Source organism: Gopherus flavomarginatus, chromosome 16 (genome assembly GCF_025201925.1).
Source record: "Gopherus flavomarginatus isolate rGopFla2 chromosome 16, rGopFla2.mat.asm, whole genome shotgun sequence".
Lineage (NCBI taxonomy): Eukaryota > Metazoa > Chordata > Testudines > Testudinidae > Gopherus > Gopherus flavomarginatus.
In genome coordinates, this window is record NC_066632.1 from 3,293,844 (window position 1) to 3,309,402 (window position 15,559).

Consider the following 15,559-nt stretch of genomic DNA (forward strand, 5'->3'; position numbering starts at 1 on the left):
CACCCCCTGTATCCACCCCTCCCCCATACACACACTCTCCTCCCACATCCACCCTGCGTACACACCCTGCTCCTACATCCACCCCCTCTTCCCATATCCACCCCCCATGCCCCCTGCATACCACCTGTGTACACAGCCTACTCCCACATCCACCCCAATCCACCTCCCTCCTTGTACTCCCCCCTCCCCCGCATCCACCCAACCTACACCCAGCCTGTACAGCCCCTCACCCCACATTCACTCCTCCCCCATAAAACCCCCCCAAATCCCCCACCAACCCACCCCCTCCCTGTACACACCCTTCCCCCTGCATCCACACCCCCCCATGTACTACACACCCCTCCCCCTATCCTCCCACATCCACCTGTCCTGTACACCCCCCTGCCTGCCTACACACACCTCAACACGGTTCCTGCCCCCCCATACATTCTTTCTGCACCTACATTGCAACATCCCTTGCCCCCCTCCTTCCACCTGCAGGCTCCTCCTCTCTGCCCCCCCCCCCACGCCAGGCTGATGCTGCCAGCTCAGACCCAGCCCAGGGACAGACCCTGACTGGCCCCAGGAGAAGGGTGATGGGAACACACCCTGTGTGGCTGAGAGGGGGTTAAGGGCTGTAGGTGCAGTCGGGTGTGTGGATGGGGTGAGTGTGCAGGGCACCCAAGGGGGCTGGGTGCAAAGGCCAGTGCTGGTGCCCGGGGCCGTGGGCAGAGAGATGTAGCTGCAGCTGGGTGTGTGTGTGCCGGGGGCGGCTGTGTACACAGCTGGATGCAGTGACGCTGTACCACCCTGTCCGGGCACGCAGGCTGCCGGGCCACTTCCCAGCCCTCTGGCCCTGGGGGCAGCCCAGCCCTCGGCCTCAGGCCAAGCCGAGCCCAGCCTGGGGAGCAGCACTAATGCAAGGAGCTTGGCTGGTATCAGAGCAGCTGGGGAACATGCTGTCCCAGCCAAGAGAGCACCCCCATACTAGGACCAGCAGTGACCCAGAGACAAGAGCCCCCCCTGAGCCCATCCCATCCCTCTGAGCTCGTACCCTCTACCCAGCCATTGCTCCTATCAGAGGGCTGCCTGCACCCCAACTCCCGGCTCTGAGCCAGTGTCCTAGTCTCCCTGGCCCCCTTAGACTGTTCAGCCCCAAGGAAGGCCAGCTCAAAGGGGCAGGAAATGGGGCCCAGGGGATGAAATCACAGGCAAATCCCAGCTCATCTCCTCCAGGCCCAGCTCTGGCTGGTGTGTGTGTGTGGGGGGGGAAACAGATGTGCCTGGTTCATCCATCTCTCCCAGCAGGGCCGCTGCCAACAGTGTCTGGGGGGACCAGGGCAAGGTGCCCCCATACCATGTCCCAGGGCTGGCTGCAGCCCCTAATACCAGCTGTCAGAGGGAAGGGATGGGGGTGGCAGGACTCCTGGGTCCCCCCGGGGTAGTCAGAGCTCTGTGGGGCAGGGAGCAGCTTGAGGATGGCGTCTTGGTGAGCAGATGGCACCCCCTGCTGGCACAGCACCAACCTGGCCAGCCACAGCCTGAATGAGGCCTGGGCAGATGGGGTGTGGAGGCTGGACATGCCTGTTGAGTCTCTTCCCCCAGCATCAGGAGGCTGGGTTTAAGGTGGGGGGGGAATAGATGAGCTGTGCCCAGCTCCTGCTATAAGCTATGCTTAATCCCCTGCCCCCACCCCAACACTCCTCAATGCCCCATCCAGCTGCCCCCACCATGCTGGATCCCAGCCCCCTCACCCAAGAACCTGGCAACACTGAGCCAGGACCCTCTGGGACCAGCAATCCCTGCTCCTTCCAGCCTGGGGGCAGCTGTGCTGCAATGAAGGGAGGGAGGCCAGCCAAGAGCCTTCAGGGGGTCTCCCCCGAGCAGAGAATCCCAGGCCCTGCAAGTGGCTCCCCCCCAGAGCAGGCTGACCCTGATGTTCTGGGAGCCTCCCCAGAGCTGGCTGCACACCAAGGAGCAAGCAAGATGCAGCCGACAGCACCACCTAGTGGTGTGAGGTGCCATAGCCTGGGGTCCATCACAGGTTGGACTTATCCACAGGGGACAGCATCAGGGCTTGTTGGGCAACGCTCGGGAGCTGGATGGGGACCCCCCTGCCCCCAGCAGGGTCACCCAGACTCTGCCCAACCCCCACCAAATTAAGGATCAGACACAAACCGGCTCCTTTTCAAACAAACTCTTACTTTAGTCACAAACTTCTTGCATTTCCCCCCCCCCCAAATATCCCCTTCCAATGGGGGGGGGGGGGGGGGCGGCACCTTCACAGTAGACCAGATTCTCCACCAGCTGCCCCGAGCTCAGTGCTGCTTGGCAAAGTATTCCTTGCTGTCCTTCACCGTGGGCTTGATGGTATCGCTCCCGGGTTGCCAGCCTGCTGGGCACACTGGAGACAGCAGAGGAGGGGAGTTAGGAGACCAGAGGAGGGAGCAAGACATCCCTGCTTTGCATTCCCTCCCACCCCACTTAGTTTCCCCATCTGCAAAGTGAGGCAGAGCAAGGAAAACCTTGGTTTGATGCCAAGTCCTAGGCTAGTGGTCTAACCGCTAGGTAGCACTTCCTCTCCAGCTTGGAGGTCTGCCCAGGGGTGCATGGAGGTGCAAGCACCGTAGGTCCATGCATGAGGCTCTTGCCCACCCCTCCTGCCCAGCGTGGGGTGGGGGAGGCATCTCTAACCCTTAGAGAGAAACTCCCCAGTATAAGCAGAGTCTGCAGCCAGCTTGAAACAGCTGGTGTGGAGAGCCCCTCACTTCCTCCCCCCTCCCTGGGGAACAAACTCAGACCTGCTGCCTCACCCCCCCCCAGCTGTGGGGCACTCACCCCATCTAGACACACTGCTGCAGCTGGGCCCTGCACTCCCCTAACCCAGCCTCAGCCTTCACCCCAGGGCCCTGCCTCACCTTCCCCATGCGTGTCTGTGTACTGGAACGCCTGCACCAGACGCAGCACCTCGTCCACCGAGCGCCCCACCGGCAGGTCGTTGACCGTGATCTGCCGCAGGATGCCCTTGTCATCAATGATAAACAGGCCCCTGAAGGGGAAGAGGGATCACACCCCAATTGAAGCCATGGATGGGGGAGCACAAGCCCCCCCACCCACATAACATCTCAGATCTGTCATGGTGGGGATCCAATGAGATCTGGGAGCCTGCAGCCTCCCCCTAATGGATGTGGGGCACCCCCACCTGGCACCTGCATGCTCAGTACTAAGCAACAGCCCCCCAGGAAGCAGGGACACTCCCCCCGCCTCACCAAATCTCTGGGTGCATGTTAGCACCAGAGATGGGAGATCTCTAGCCTCACTCAGAGCGAGACTGGCTCCAGGGTGGTGATACTCAAGTGACCCCCTGCCCCCAGCCTGGCATCCCATGGGGCTCCTTCCATCTCTCCCTGACCCCCTCCCCCCATATACCCACCCTGGTGTTCACTGTTTTCACACACTCCCCCGGCTCCCCGATCAGCGTCCCGCTTGCCGGATGCACCCACCCTTCACTGGCCATGGGGGGTCGTTCGACATTAGTGGCACTGCTGTGAAGTTGGGGAGCAGAACTCCAGTGGGGCCCCGAAACCACCACAGTGAGACCAGAGCAGGGCCTCAGCACAAGAACTGCCTCCCACCCCACCCAGAGCAGACCCCAGCAGCTCACCCCACAAGGGCTACCAGTCACCCCCACACACCTGTAGGTGAGTCCCTCATCCTCCTTCAGCACCCCATAATCGGCGGCCATGCTGTGGGTCAGATCCGACAGCAGAGGGATGTTTATGGTGCCCAGCCCCCCCTCCTTCCGCGGGGTGTTGACCCTACCGGGAGACAAGGGGGTTAGTCCCACACTGTGGTACACCCCCAATCCCAGCCATGGGGACCCCCAAAATCCAGATCTGCCCCCAGCGCTGGCTCCCCACTAGAGGCAGCCACAGGACTGGCCTCAGTGCGTCGGGCACCATTTCCCACTCGGGGCACATGGGGCAGAGCCCAGCCTGCAGCAGGTCGGTGGGCTCCAGCACCACCCCACCCTGTGCCAGACATTGCTGGCTCGCAGCATCAGGGGCTGAGGGGCAGCTGGTCCTGCCAGACTCTTCTCCTCCCAAACTACCAGATGACAGACATCCAGGTTAGATATTAAATCAAAGGATCTGAGACAGTGCTCAGACTGAGGGGGAGGAGGAGGAGCGGCACCAGGGTTTCTGGGGCCCTAGGCAGAATTCGGGGGGCAACATTTTGTGCCCTCCCCACGGGAGCTTCCGGTTCTGCTCCCATCGTGCCGCCGAAGGACCCTCCGCCGAAATGCCGCAGGCGACAGCAGCAGTCATTGAGCTGCTCAGTTGCCTGCTGCTGTTTTCCACAGCACGTTGGCAGAAGGTCCTTCTTCGGCGGCGCAACGGGAGCGAAACCGGAAGCTCCTGTGCACCCCGTGGGGAGCACACAAAATGCCACCCCCTGAATCCTGGCGCCCTAGGCAACCGCCTAGGGTCACCTAATGGAAGTGCTGGCCCTGGGGGGAGGGGTGTGTGTGTGCTGATGAGAGCCCTACTGCCCCATGCAGGGGGGGAGCACCCCCACTCTTGCAGACAAGTGTCAGATTAGCCTGCCACTCCCCACCCCCGTTACAGGCCTGTCTCTGGCTGGCCCTGGCCCCAGTGGCTAGGGGTGATAAGGCTGTTCTCACAGAGGGTGCCCCAGATAAAGCCAGTAGGGGCCCACCCCACCCCGCCCCACCCCTCTGGGCCAGCTGGTAACGTCTGCTGGATTCTAGTCACAGCCAGGAGGGATGGACCCCACCCTGGCCCCCCATCTGACCAGGAAGCATGGGGCTTTTTGATGCTCAGGAGACATCTGAATTGGTCTGTGGGGCGATTTCAACCCCTGGCACCCAGGGGCTCTGACCCCTCTGGCTTTTCCCCATCCCTAGGGGCCCAGTGCCAGCTCCAGCCGGGTTCAGGGACTGGACAGGCAGTTCCCCCCCACACTCCAGCCAGCGGTGCCAGGCACCTGTTGTGCCGGGCTGGTGAGATCTTGACCTTATGCTCATCGTGGGCCAAGAGGAGAGGGGGTGTCTAGGGGGCATTTCGGTCACCAACCTGGGACTCTTTGGAAGGAGACAGAGACCCATAGCACATGACAGAGGGAAACCATGTTTCCTGATGTATTAGCCTGGGTCACGCTCATAGCCAGCCCCTCCAGCCCCATCATGTCTCATTCCCTGCCCCCCCCGTGCCCCCCAGGGCCAGATCAGAGATGGGCCCCCCAACCCTGCCAGTCCCCCAGCCCAGGGAGCGGGGAGACCTTGCCCCACGCACCAGGCCAGGTGGGTGAAGTGCGAGTCCACAGAGGCCCCCAGGACCTCGCAGTGCAGCTTGCGGAAATCCTCGGCGCGCTCGCTGAAGGCGATGATCTCGGTGGGGCAGACGAAGGTGAAATCCAGGGGGTAGAAGAACAGCACCACGTACTTGCCTGGGGTGGGGCAGGGGGACAACAGGTCAGCAGGGGGCGCTGTGACAGGAGGGGCTGTCAGGCAGTGGTGCCATTGGCAGAGACCTCGTGCTTGGCTCCGCCCTCCGCCCCCAGGACCCAATCACATTGCTGGAGACCTTGTTCGCAAGCCAGCTGATCTGGATACAGGTCTCACCCAGAAGGTGCTGGGATTGGTCCCCCTCAAACCCAGGCTCAGCCAATCACAAGCCAGCTGGATTATACACAGGGTCCCCCTCCCTGATTTCTCTTTTAAAGAGACAGCGCTGCACACTTGCCTGCCCAGAGGCAGGATGGCAAAACTGCAAGGTCCCCCCTCTCCACAGGAGGTTCATTCTGCCCCCCACCCCCGCTTAGGGTAGGGGTGGGCAAACTTTGTGGCCTGAGGGCCACATCTGGGTATGGAAATTGTATGGCAAGCCATGAAGGCTGACAAAATTGGGGGTTGCAGGGTGGGAGAGGGTGAGGGCTCTGGAGTGGGGCCAGAAATGAGTTCAGGGTGTGGGAGGGGGCTCCAGACTGGGGGGTGAGGGCTCCAGCTGGGGTGCATACTGTGGGGCTGGGGATAAGGGGTTGGGGTGCAGGACTGTGCTCTGGCTGGGACCAAGGGGCTCAGAGGACAGGAGGGGGATCAGGGCAGGGGGTTGGGAAGCAGGAGGGGGTTAGGGTGCAGGATCTGGGTGGCGCTTACCTCAAGCAGCTCCCAGAAGCTGCAGCGTGCTGCTTGGTCCACAGGTGCCGCCTCTGTGGCTCCCATTGGCTGCAGTTCTGGCCAATGGGTGCTGCAGAGCTGGCGCTTGGGGCGGGGCCAGCATACAGAGCCCCCAGCTGCCCCTATGCATAGGAGCTGGAGGGGGGACATTCCGTTGCTTCTGGGAGTCACGCAGCACCACAGCATGTGCTGAACTGCAGATTAAAATGTCTGAAGGGCCAGATGTGGCCCCCGGGCTGTAGTTTGCCCACCCCTGCCCTAGAGGCGGTGACCTGTTCCCCATCACCATGCAGGCAGGGAGAGTCTGGCAGAATCCCCTGTAGAGTGCCCCAAGATTCATGGATGCACAGAATGTCCTGCTAATACAGTAGCAGCAGGGGGTGCTGTGAGGAGCAGGGCAAGAGCATGGGCTGTTGGAGGGCACTCCCACTCCCAGTGCCTCATCCGGGGAGCTGCAGGGCCCTCCCTGTTAGCAGGGGCTCAGGGCAGAGCCTTCAGCATGCCTCTCTCACCTTTGTAGTCGGAGAGTTTGATCTCTTTGAAGGCTCCATCCACCACGGCCGTGGCGTGGAAGCCTGGGGCTGGTTTGCCAATGTGAGCCTTACCGGAAGCCATAACCTGCAAGAGAAGCCGGGGCTCAGGACGGGTGGCACTGGTTAGTGGGCCTCGCCAGCAACCGTGAGGAGATTCTCCTATTCTCTGCAGCAATGGGGGTAGCCTGGAGATGGACCAGAGGGGCCCTGACTTCCAGGAGGGCTCACAGCACCAGCCCCTGGATTTCTGAGCCAATACCAGCTCCGAGACCAGTCCCAATATCCACTCCCTCTCCCAGTCCACCCCAATCATCTCCCTCCCAGCTCCAATCTGGGTGATCGGACAATCCCAGCTCCAAGCCCCCAGTCACATGAGAGTCACTCACATCCCATGGCTCAGAGCACACCAGCTCTTCTGGGTTGGCACTGAGAATGGTAGACCCAGCAGGCATCTCCCCCACCCTAGCACAGGTATAACCCAGATACTGCCGAGCTCATGTAAGGCAGAGATCTTTTGGAGGAGGGCAGAAGGATAGTGGCATCGCCTCTCCAGGTGCAGACAGGCACAGCTGTGACTGTGTGAACCCACCCAGCCCACCACTATCACAATTAACCAGCTCACCCCTCAGCCTCCTGTATGCAAGCAGCACTTTATACAAACAAAGCACTTTTCACCCCCCAAAGTCGTGCAAATCAATGACACTAATTAGTGATTTGGCAAACTGGGTCAGTACAAAGCTAGGGATAGACAGCCCAGGAGTTCTGACTCCTAGCCCACCAAGCACTAAGCCCCCCTCTCCTACCCTCCCCTAGCTGGGGAATCGAACCCAGGAGTCCTGCCTCCCAGCACTCCACACTGACAGCATCAAAAGCGACAGTCCTGCTCTCAGTCCATTCTCTTTGAGCGGACAGAGAACAGGATGCCCCCAAGCTCCCATTATTTTGAACAGGACCTTGGTTAATTTCAGCTCAGAGACCTGGAAATTTATGGCTTCGCTGCGGGATGAGGCCAGCTAAGCCAGCGGGGAAGAGATACGGGCTGGCAAGAATTTTACTGGGTTTTCCTTCTGTGGCCGTACAGCACCAAGCCCGGGGTGGGGGGGGGGGGAAAGCTTTTCGCTACCGTGAGCGAGCAGATATCACAAGCAAGAGCGCAGAGCCATCACAGGACACATAGCTCTGCTTGGGGGTCTTTTCGGACAAGAGCCGCCCTACTTGAGGTGGACAGAATTCCCCCAAAGGACTCCAAGCAAAAGGGAGTTTTGCCCCAGTGTCACTGAGGGAAAAGCGCTTTCTCCCTCCATTGTTAGCCTCCACCCCAGAGGCAGCTGCATCCCAAGGCAGTTTGCCCAGCACCCAGGATTCGCCATCATGGTGCAAGCTAACAGTTGGCAAGCGAGTCTTCGGAACTGAAAGCAGGTTGGGTTCTAAGGACCTGGGTTCTGTCCCCGGCTGGCCCCCGTGAGGTACCTTTGGCGAGTCACTTTCAGCTTCATGCCTCAGTTCTGGCTCCTGCCCGTTGTCCTGTAAACACCGCAGGGCAGGGACCACGTCTCACTAGGTGTCTGTGGAGCACCTGACACTACAGGGTCTCTGCTTCCAGCATGGGGATCTTACACTCTGCTCAGCTGTGACGAGGCCACCTTGGCAGGAGCGGGGCCACCTCTCAGCAAAGGGGCAAGTAAAGATGCTATGCCTCCAGCTGCAATTTTTTACTAGCCACCTGAAGTCGCTTGGTTTCCCACCCCCTTAAAAGTTGTGCTAAACTGGCTTCTCTCAACAGCACCAAAGCAGGACATGGAGGAAACTCACTGGACAAACCCCCAAGCACAAATTAAGACCCACAAGCCAAATCGCCTCTATGCTACTGTCTGGAAAGTCCTAAACAGGACAAAGCAAATGTAAAATGCTCCCAGCACAGGAAGGCGGCTGTTCACAGCAGGGCACATACCAGGACAGCAAGGAATTAGACAGCAGCTTAAAATTCACCTTGCTAGGGCCTCGCTGATGGCTCAGCCTCTCAATTGTTTCCAGGGGTGCAAGCTGGAGATACTCCCCTCATAACCGTTTTTCCCCCTATCCAGCCACTTGGGAAAGTTACATCCCCCCAGGGCTCAAAGTTAACCCACTGGCACCACCCAGGAAAACCCTGAGGCACCATTACAGGGGCTGGCACCTGCAGGGGCGGCTCCAGGCCCCAGCACACCAAGCGGGAGGTCCACCGGAGCCGCGGGACCGGTGAGCCGCCGAGCGCCCCCCGCGGCATGCCACCGTGCTTGGGGCGGCGAAATGTCTGGAGCCGCCCCTGGGCACCTGCTGGAAAAAGTCAGGCGCTGGCCCAGAAGTTAATGCAAGAGAGAGGCGCCCAGGACGAGTCAGGATCCACCCCCGCCCCCGCCCCGGTGCTTTCCAAACCACAGAGGATGGAGCCGCTAGGAGCAGCGAGGCAGCGAAGCATCGAGGCTGCAGCCTAGCTGGGGGCCCACCAAGAACAGCAGCAGCTTTGAAAGCCAAAATAAGCAGCAGAGACGGGGGGGATGGGCAAAAGGCCCCGTTGGCATTGCCAGGCCCTGGCACGAAACACCCCCCCGCTTGGCTCCTCCTGCAAGGCCCGCGGGGTTTGCAAGAGGGTAAAGCAGCCCCCGCAGGCAGGGCAGCACGTAACCTTCCCCACCCCAGGTCTGCTTCAGAGCAGCCACTTTGCAAGAGAGCAGCTGCAGGCCCGGGGGTGAGAAGCGCCCCCCGGGGCCCTGAGCCCCCCAAGCGGACCCGGCCCTGCAGGGCACGGCCAGGAGCGCGCAGCCCAAACGCACCCACCTTCTCGCTGCACGAACCCACAACAAACCCTGCCTCTCGCTCCGCAACGCGTGCACAGCTCCCCTGCAGCGGGTCTTATAGCCGCCCCCTCCCCCCTGGGCTGGTCCACTTGGAGCAGAGAGAGGGGGGAGGTAAAGACTAGATAAAGCCCAGTATGTGGGGTGGGGACTAGACCTCCAAAGCGAGTGCCTGCATTGCACGTGGGGGGCGAGATTCTGGGGGGGACCCCAGCATTGCACGGGGGGGCAGGGCTACGGGCCCCCCCTTCATTGCACAGAGGGGGGCGGGGTTATGGGCTCTCCTTGCATTGCACAGAGGAGGGACAGTCAGGGCCATGTATGGGGCCCCCTGTGTTGCAGATGGGGGTGGGCTAGGGGCCCTCCAGCATTGCACAGAAGGGGATGGGGCCAACAGTCGCGTGCTACAGTGCAAGCGAGGTGGGGGTTGCAAGGCTGCCCTGGAGGAACCCCACAGCCCATGTCGGGGAGGCTCCCTAGGAGACTGGGGCCAAGCTCTGGCCTGAGCTGGGTTTATTTATCACTCATGACTCTGCTGAGTCAGTTTATGTTTACTCCCTTGCCCTTCGCGGTGGGGAGTTTCACCCCAGCCCCACGTGCCTCAGTTTCCCCACTGGTGCAATGATCCCGGGCCTCTGAGGCTTCCGGAGGGTCGGCTGAGCTGGGAAATTAGGGCTGTTCCTTAGGGTTTGTTTATGGCTTTATGAATGGCCTTGTGAACTGTACTGGATTTTACCCATGGACATGCCCCTGAGCCCACAGAGCCGCCATCAAAGGCCCCCTAACCACCCCAAACAGCCCTCTGCTTCACTCCTAAATGCTACCCTGTGCCATGCACAACCACAGGTGGGGGATGTGGAAATGGGAAGGACATGAGTGGGGCCTTTCCTCTCCAAGGGACATGGGCTCAGATCCAATCCCAGGGCCTTCAGAGCCTGGCTCTTAGACGTTTCTAATCGGATCTGTGGAGCTCGCAGGAGATCAGTGGCTGCTCTTCAAAAGAAGCAATGAATGACTAATTCCAAGGTGATGCAATGAATCTGGTATAAATGGACCCAGGAGTCCTAACACTCACACCCCCCTCCCCACCCTCAGCCAAGGATAGAACCCAGGAGTCCTGCCCCCCAGACCCCCCCCTGCTCTAACCACTAGACCCCACTCCCCTCCCAGAGCTGGGATAGAAGCCAGGAGTTCTGACCTCTGACCTCCAACCCCAGACGTTGGGTTCCCCTCCCTTAGAACTACAACTCCCAGGCGTCAGTGCGAGGCCGGCCCCGCCCCTGGGCAGGGCTCGGGGTCTCCGCGCGCGGAACATGGAGCTGGGGGTGTTCGAGCGGGACAACGGGGGCAGCTGCCGCCTGAGCTCTCCTGTGCCCGAGCTGTGCAGGGCCGGGCCCTGCTGCCTGGGCATCGATGAGGCCGGCAGGGGGCCTGTGCTGGGTACGCGGGGGGACCCCCGCATTGCACGGGGAGGCCCCCAGCATTGCACGGGGGGCTGGGCAGGGGGACCCCCAGCATTGCACGGGGAGGCCCCCAGCATTGCACGGGGGGCTGGGCAGGGGGACCCCCAGCATTGCACGGGGAGAGCCCCCAGCATTGCATGGAGCAGGGACCTCCCAGCGTTGCATAGAGTGGGGATAGGGGACCCCCATTAATGAGTGATAGGGGAGGGGCCCTCCCTCTCTGTGCTTCCGAAGGGGGAGCTCCCGGTACAGTGAGGAGGGGTGCTGGGTGGGGGGGCACAAGGCATCTCACAGAATTCCCCCCCCAACTCCCTGCTGGGGGAATGGGTCCACCTGCCCTGGGGGAGAAGAGCTTGGAGCCCCATAACTGGCAAGGGGGTTAGATGGGCCCTGTACAGTTACCTCTCTGCATAGCGTGGGCAGGGCTGATCCCCCCCCGCCAGTGCTGTGGGTGGGAGTTGCAGAGGAGGAGGCTCTTGCACCAGCTGGATCGGGCTAGGCTGCCCCCCCCATCTGTGCCTCTGTTTCCCCTCCCAGGTCCCATGGTCTATGCTGTTTGCTACTGCTCATTGGCCAAGCAGGAGGAGCTGGGAGCTCTGAAGATGGCGGGTAAGGACAAGGGCATCGTGGGGGTGGGGGGGCTGAATTTGCACCCTGGCCTCCTGTGATTCCCCCCCAGGGGAGGGGCCCAGGGATCTCAGTGGGGGGAGCACTGACAGCGCAAGGGGGGTGTCTGGAGAGCTGAGGCTTGGGGGATGGAGCTGCAATGGGTTGGAGGGGGGCAGGGGGAATATGGATCTGAATGGGGGCAGGGGATGGGGACAGCAGGGGTGTAAAGGCCCCATAGAGAGAATGTTGGATCATGAGGGTCCCCGTCCCCCTCCAAGATCTCATGGAAGCCCGAGGCTTCCTCTAGTAGCTGACCCTAGTGTCCCCCCTCCTTCCCCGCTCCCAGACTCGAAGACACTGACGGAGGCCGAGCGGGAGCAGCTGTTTGGGACGCTGGACCGGGCCAGGGACTTCGTCGGCTGGGCCCTGCACATCCTCTCGCCCAACCTCATCAGCACCAGCATGCAGCAGCGGTGAGAGCCCCGGGTCACTGGTGCCCCCTAGTGGGGAAAGGCCCGTGTCCCATTTCCCCCCTGAGCCAGCCAGGCCCCCCAGCCTGGGGCCGAATCAGCCAGTGCCCCCTAGAGGGGAAAGGCTCTGTGTCCCCCTTCCCCGCTCCTATTAACCTTAGGAGCCGGATCCCTGGGTGGATGAGGCAGCTGGAGAGTCTCGAGGAGGTTGCTCTGTGTCTGTGCAGCGCCTGGCACAGTGGGGCCTGGGTCTCTGGCTGGTAAATACTAAACCCTCTCCTCTCCCGGCCAGGGCAAAATACAACCTCAACGCCCTGTCCCACGACACGGCCATCGGGCTGATACAGCACGTGTTGGATGCGGGAGTGCAGGTGGCAGAGGTGAGTCGGCCGCAGTCTTTTTTTACCCCCCGGCCTCAGTTTCCCCATGGGGCAGATTTCTGTCTGCAGGGTGCCCTGATCACAGGCTCGGTCAGGGTTGGCAAAGGGGACCGTTGTGGGCATAGCGCTGACATGCACCCACCAGCCTCCCCGTGTCTCAGTTTCTTTACAGCAACAGGGCAGCCGCCTACCCACGTGGTGCCCTGATCCCAGCACAAAGTTTAGCAGGTGGGGAGGGAGGGGACCTGACAGCACCGCCCTCACACCTCTTGCGGGGTCTCCCCATCCCTGGCAGGTCTTTGTGGACACCGTGGGGCCGGCGGAGAAGTACCAGGAGAAGCTGAAGCGGCACTTTCCGGAGCTCGAGGTGACCGTGAGGCCGAAGGCTGATTCCCTCTTCCCCATCGTCAGCGCGGCCAGCATCTGTGCCAAGGTGAGGCTTTGGGGTCCCCCCTCTTCATGGGGCCCGGTGGGGGATGGGCTGGATCTTTCTGTGGGCTGAGGAGTCACCAGGCCCCCTGCCCTTCTCGGAGCAGTGGACCTGGGCGGGTCTGCGGAATATGGAGACACCCCAGCTCCACTTACCGGGGTGTTATTGGGATCTGCTGGGCGAATTAATGAGGATGTTCCATTGGGCCTCCCTCAATTGGCTCCACACTGGGGGATTCGTCCTCACTTCCTGTCCCAAATGCTGCAGGGCAGTTCAACAGCCATTGTGCCCCTCCCCAGAGGCAGCTGCACCTCAGCGCCAGGCGACGGATCCCTGCAGAAACAGCCTGGCGCTAGGGGGCGATGTTCCTAGCGGCGCCGCCCTGAGCTGACTCCTGTCTGTGTTGGCAGGTGGCGCGGGATCGTGCTGTGAAGAACTGGACGTTCCCGGAGGATCTGGGGGATGTGAGGATGGAGTATGGGTCTGGGTACCCCAATGGTAAATGACACCCCCCCACACACAGCCCCGTGTGAAATCTCAGGGTCAGTGATAGGTCTGACCACAAGGTGGAGCTATTAGCTTATATAGGAGCGGATGATAAATGGATGCTGCCCCGTGCGCCCATTTAGCCCGGTATCCTGCCCCCTTCTGAGATTACACCAGCGCCTACTGTTGTGTTGTGTTGTGTTGTGTTCACCTCCACTCACCAGAGGGCACGTGTGACCTGGGTTCTGCTCCCGGCTTTCCCTGGATCCTCCCGTCCTGGATCTTGTATTGCCTAGGGGTTGGGGCTGCATGGCTCCGAGCACCCTCCCAGCCCCTTGGGCCTTGGCCTTCCTTTAACCCCCTCGGCTGCATCAGGCTGGATTTCTGATCTGCCTTCCAGAGACCGAGCCAGAAGCTAGGTGACATGCTGAGGTCATGGGGGACGGCAGTGGTGGAACTGAGGGTACAAGCCAGAAGTCCTGGCTCCCAGCCCCCCTGCTCTAACCACTAGACCACTCCCTCCCAGAGCCAGGATAGAACCCAGGAGTCCTGGCTCCCAGCCCCCCTGCTCTAACCATTAGACCCCCCTCCCAGAACCAGGGATAGAACCCAGGAGTCCTGAGTGATTGGAAAGTTGTCAGTAACCCCCATTTGCAGTCAGGGAGGTGGGGTGGGGAGTGTGTCCGTGGCTGGTGCATTTGCCCCCACCCCGACTGTCATCTCCCCCTCCACTCCCCATCCCCCAGATCCCAAGACCAAGGAGTGGCTGGCACAGTGCCTGGACCCTGTGTTCGGGTACCCACAGTTCGTGCGTTTCAGCTGGAGCACGGCCCAGACCATCCTGGAGAGCAAGGCCGTGCCTGTGCGCTGGTAGGTGATGGAGGGGCAGCGGGGGCGGGACTGAGGGTATCAATCAGGGGGGCCTGACCTCGGTCTGATCCCTCCCGGTTGGGTCCCTGCCCGCCACCTGACAGCGATGGGCTCTAATGAGCTCCCGGCCCGCGGGCACCGTCCATAGTGGCTCAGAGGACCTGGCTCCAATGCCAAGTGACAGCCCTGCCATCCCTGATTACACCCCTGCTGCCCCCTGGGCCCTGCCAGCACGCTGCTGTTGGGGGGCTTCCACTGCCCTCGTCCCTGTATGCGTGGAGGGTGCTGGGCGCAGCTCCCTTCCTGCTCTGGGGTCCCCTCACCATCCACCGGCTTGTCCTACATCCATGTGTGGGATAGGGGAACCCCAGGGGACTGCACTGGGGGCAGCCTGGTTCAGTGCCTCCCGTGCCTAGCGCCTCTCCTTCCCAGGCACGACTTCAGCAGCAACCTGGATGCCAGGACAGCTGGGTGTGGATCCCTCCCGAGGAGCGATGGCAGAAGAGATGGGGGTTATGGGACTTTGCACCCCCTCAGACTCAGCGTGGAGGGGACCTGCCCCATACTGTTCATTATCTTCCTGTGCAGGCTCACAGCCCCCACACCCCACCCCAGAGGTGGCTGCATCTCAGCACTGAGCAAGGGATCCCTGTATACACAGGACCAGAGTAGACACCAACTGAGCCCAGCACCCCTGGCCGGCTCTGCCCATCCCTCCCCTCCCAGCCCGGTCTGGCACCTGCCTCCACCCTGGCACGCTGTCTGTGTGTGTGGGAGAGCTGAGCTGCCAGGGCCCCGTTCATTTCTTATTCCCTCCCCAGGGATGACAGTGAGGACGACCCGGCGCAGAAGGGCACCCGCTCCGTCCTGTCCTTCTTTGCCCGCAAAGAGTCTTCCAAACGCCAGCCCCACCGCTTCTTCCATGAGTGCAAGCTGGAGACAGTGACTGGGCTGTAGCGGGCACCAGGGGGTGGAGGGCTGGCCCCATGCCTGCGCCCCCCAGCTGGCCCCGTGCCCACACCTCCCAGCTGGCCCCATGGCCCCCTCAAGTCAGCGAGAACTTTTGACGCGCAGCGTCTGGGATTGTATTTAATTGTGATGCCAGCAGATCTGAGCCACCCTCTCCAGGGGCTGGGAGGAGCTGGGCTGTAAAGGGGGATTTTAGGAACCAGTTCCCCCAGTCTCGCTGGCGCCTCCTTGCTGTGGATTCCCCAATTTTACCCACTTTGTTTTAGTTAATAAAACATTTTGAAAAGTCTCTGAGGTTTGTAACAAGTCTGCCCCCCATGGGGCATGTCCCAGTGTC

The 15,559-nt window shown here is 61.4% G+C and overlaps 2 protein-coding genes across 3 annotated transcripts; one reads left to right on the top strand and one right to left on the bottom strand.

The window, feature by feature from the left end:
• Positions 1 to 2,161: 2,161 nt before the first annotated feature.
• PRDX2 (peroxiredoxin 2) lies at positions 2,162 to 9,640 on the bottom strand. The gene is made up of 6 exons (XM_050925121.1): positions 9,529 to 9,640; positions 6,691 to 6,796; positions 5,295 to 5,448; positions 3,675 to 3,797; positions 2,898 to 3,028; positions 2,162 to 2,383 (listed from the first exon to the last, which is right to left on the bottom strand). The coding sequence occupies exons 2-6, from the start codon at positions 6,791 to 6,793 to the stop codon at positions 2,298 to 2,300; spliced, it is 597 nt and encodes a 198-aa protein (XP_050781078.1). The 5' UTR covers positions 6,794 to 6,796; positions 9,529 to 9,640; the 3' UTR covers positions 2,162 to 2,297.
• Positions 9,641 to 10,819: 1,179 nt separating this feature from the next.
• On the top strand, positions 10,820 to 15,511 carry RNASEH2A (ribonuclease H2 subunit A). Of its 2 annotated transcripts, XM_050925118.1 has the most exons (8): positions 10,820 to 10,985; positions 11,546 to 11,617; positions 11,964 to 12,090; positions 12,380 to 12,467; positions 12,763 to 12,900; positions 13,308 to 13,395; positions 14,130 to 14,253; positions 15,075 to 15,511. In XM_050925118.1, the coding sequence occupies exons 1-8, from the start codon at positions 10,859 to 10,861 to the stop codon at positions 15,208 to 15,210; spliced, it is 900 nt and encodes a 299-aa protein (XP_050781075.1). In that variant the 5' UTR covers positions 10,820 to 10,858; the 3' UTR covers positions 15,211 to 15,511. The 2 variants fall into 2 exon arrangements, with proteins under 2 accessions (XP_050781075.1, XP_050781074.1); XM_050925117.1 differs by lacking the exon at positions 10,820 to 10,985 and having other exon boundaries at positions 11,191 to 11,617.
• The last annotated feature ends 48 nt before the right edge of the window (positions 15,512 to 15,559 follow it).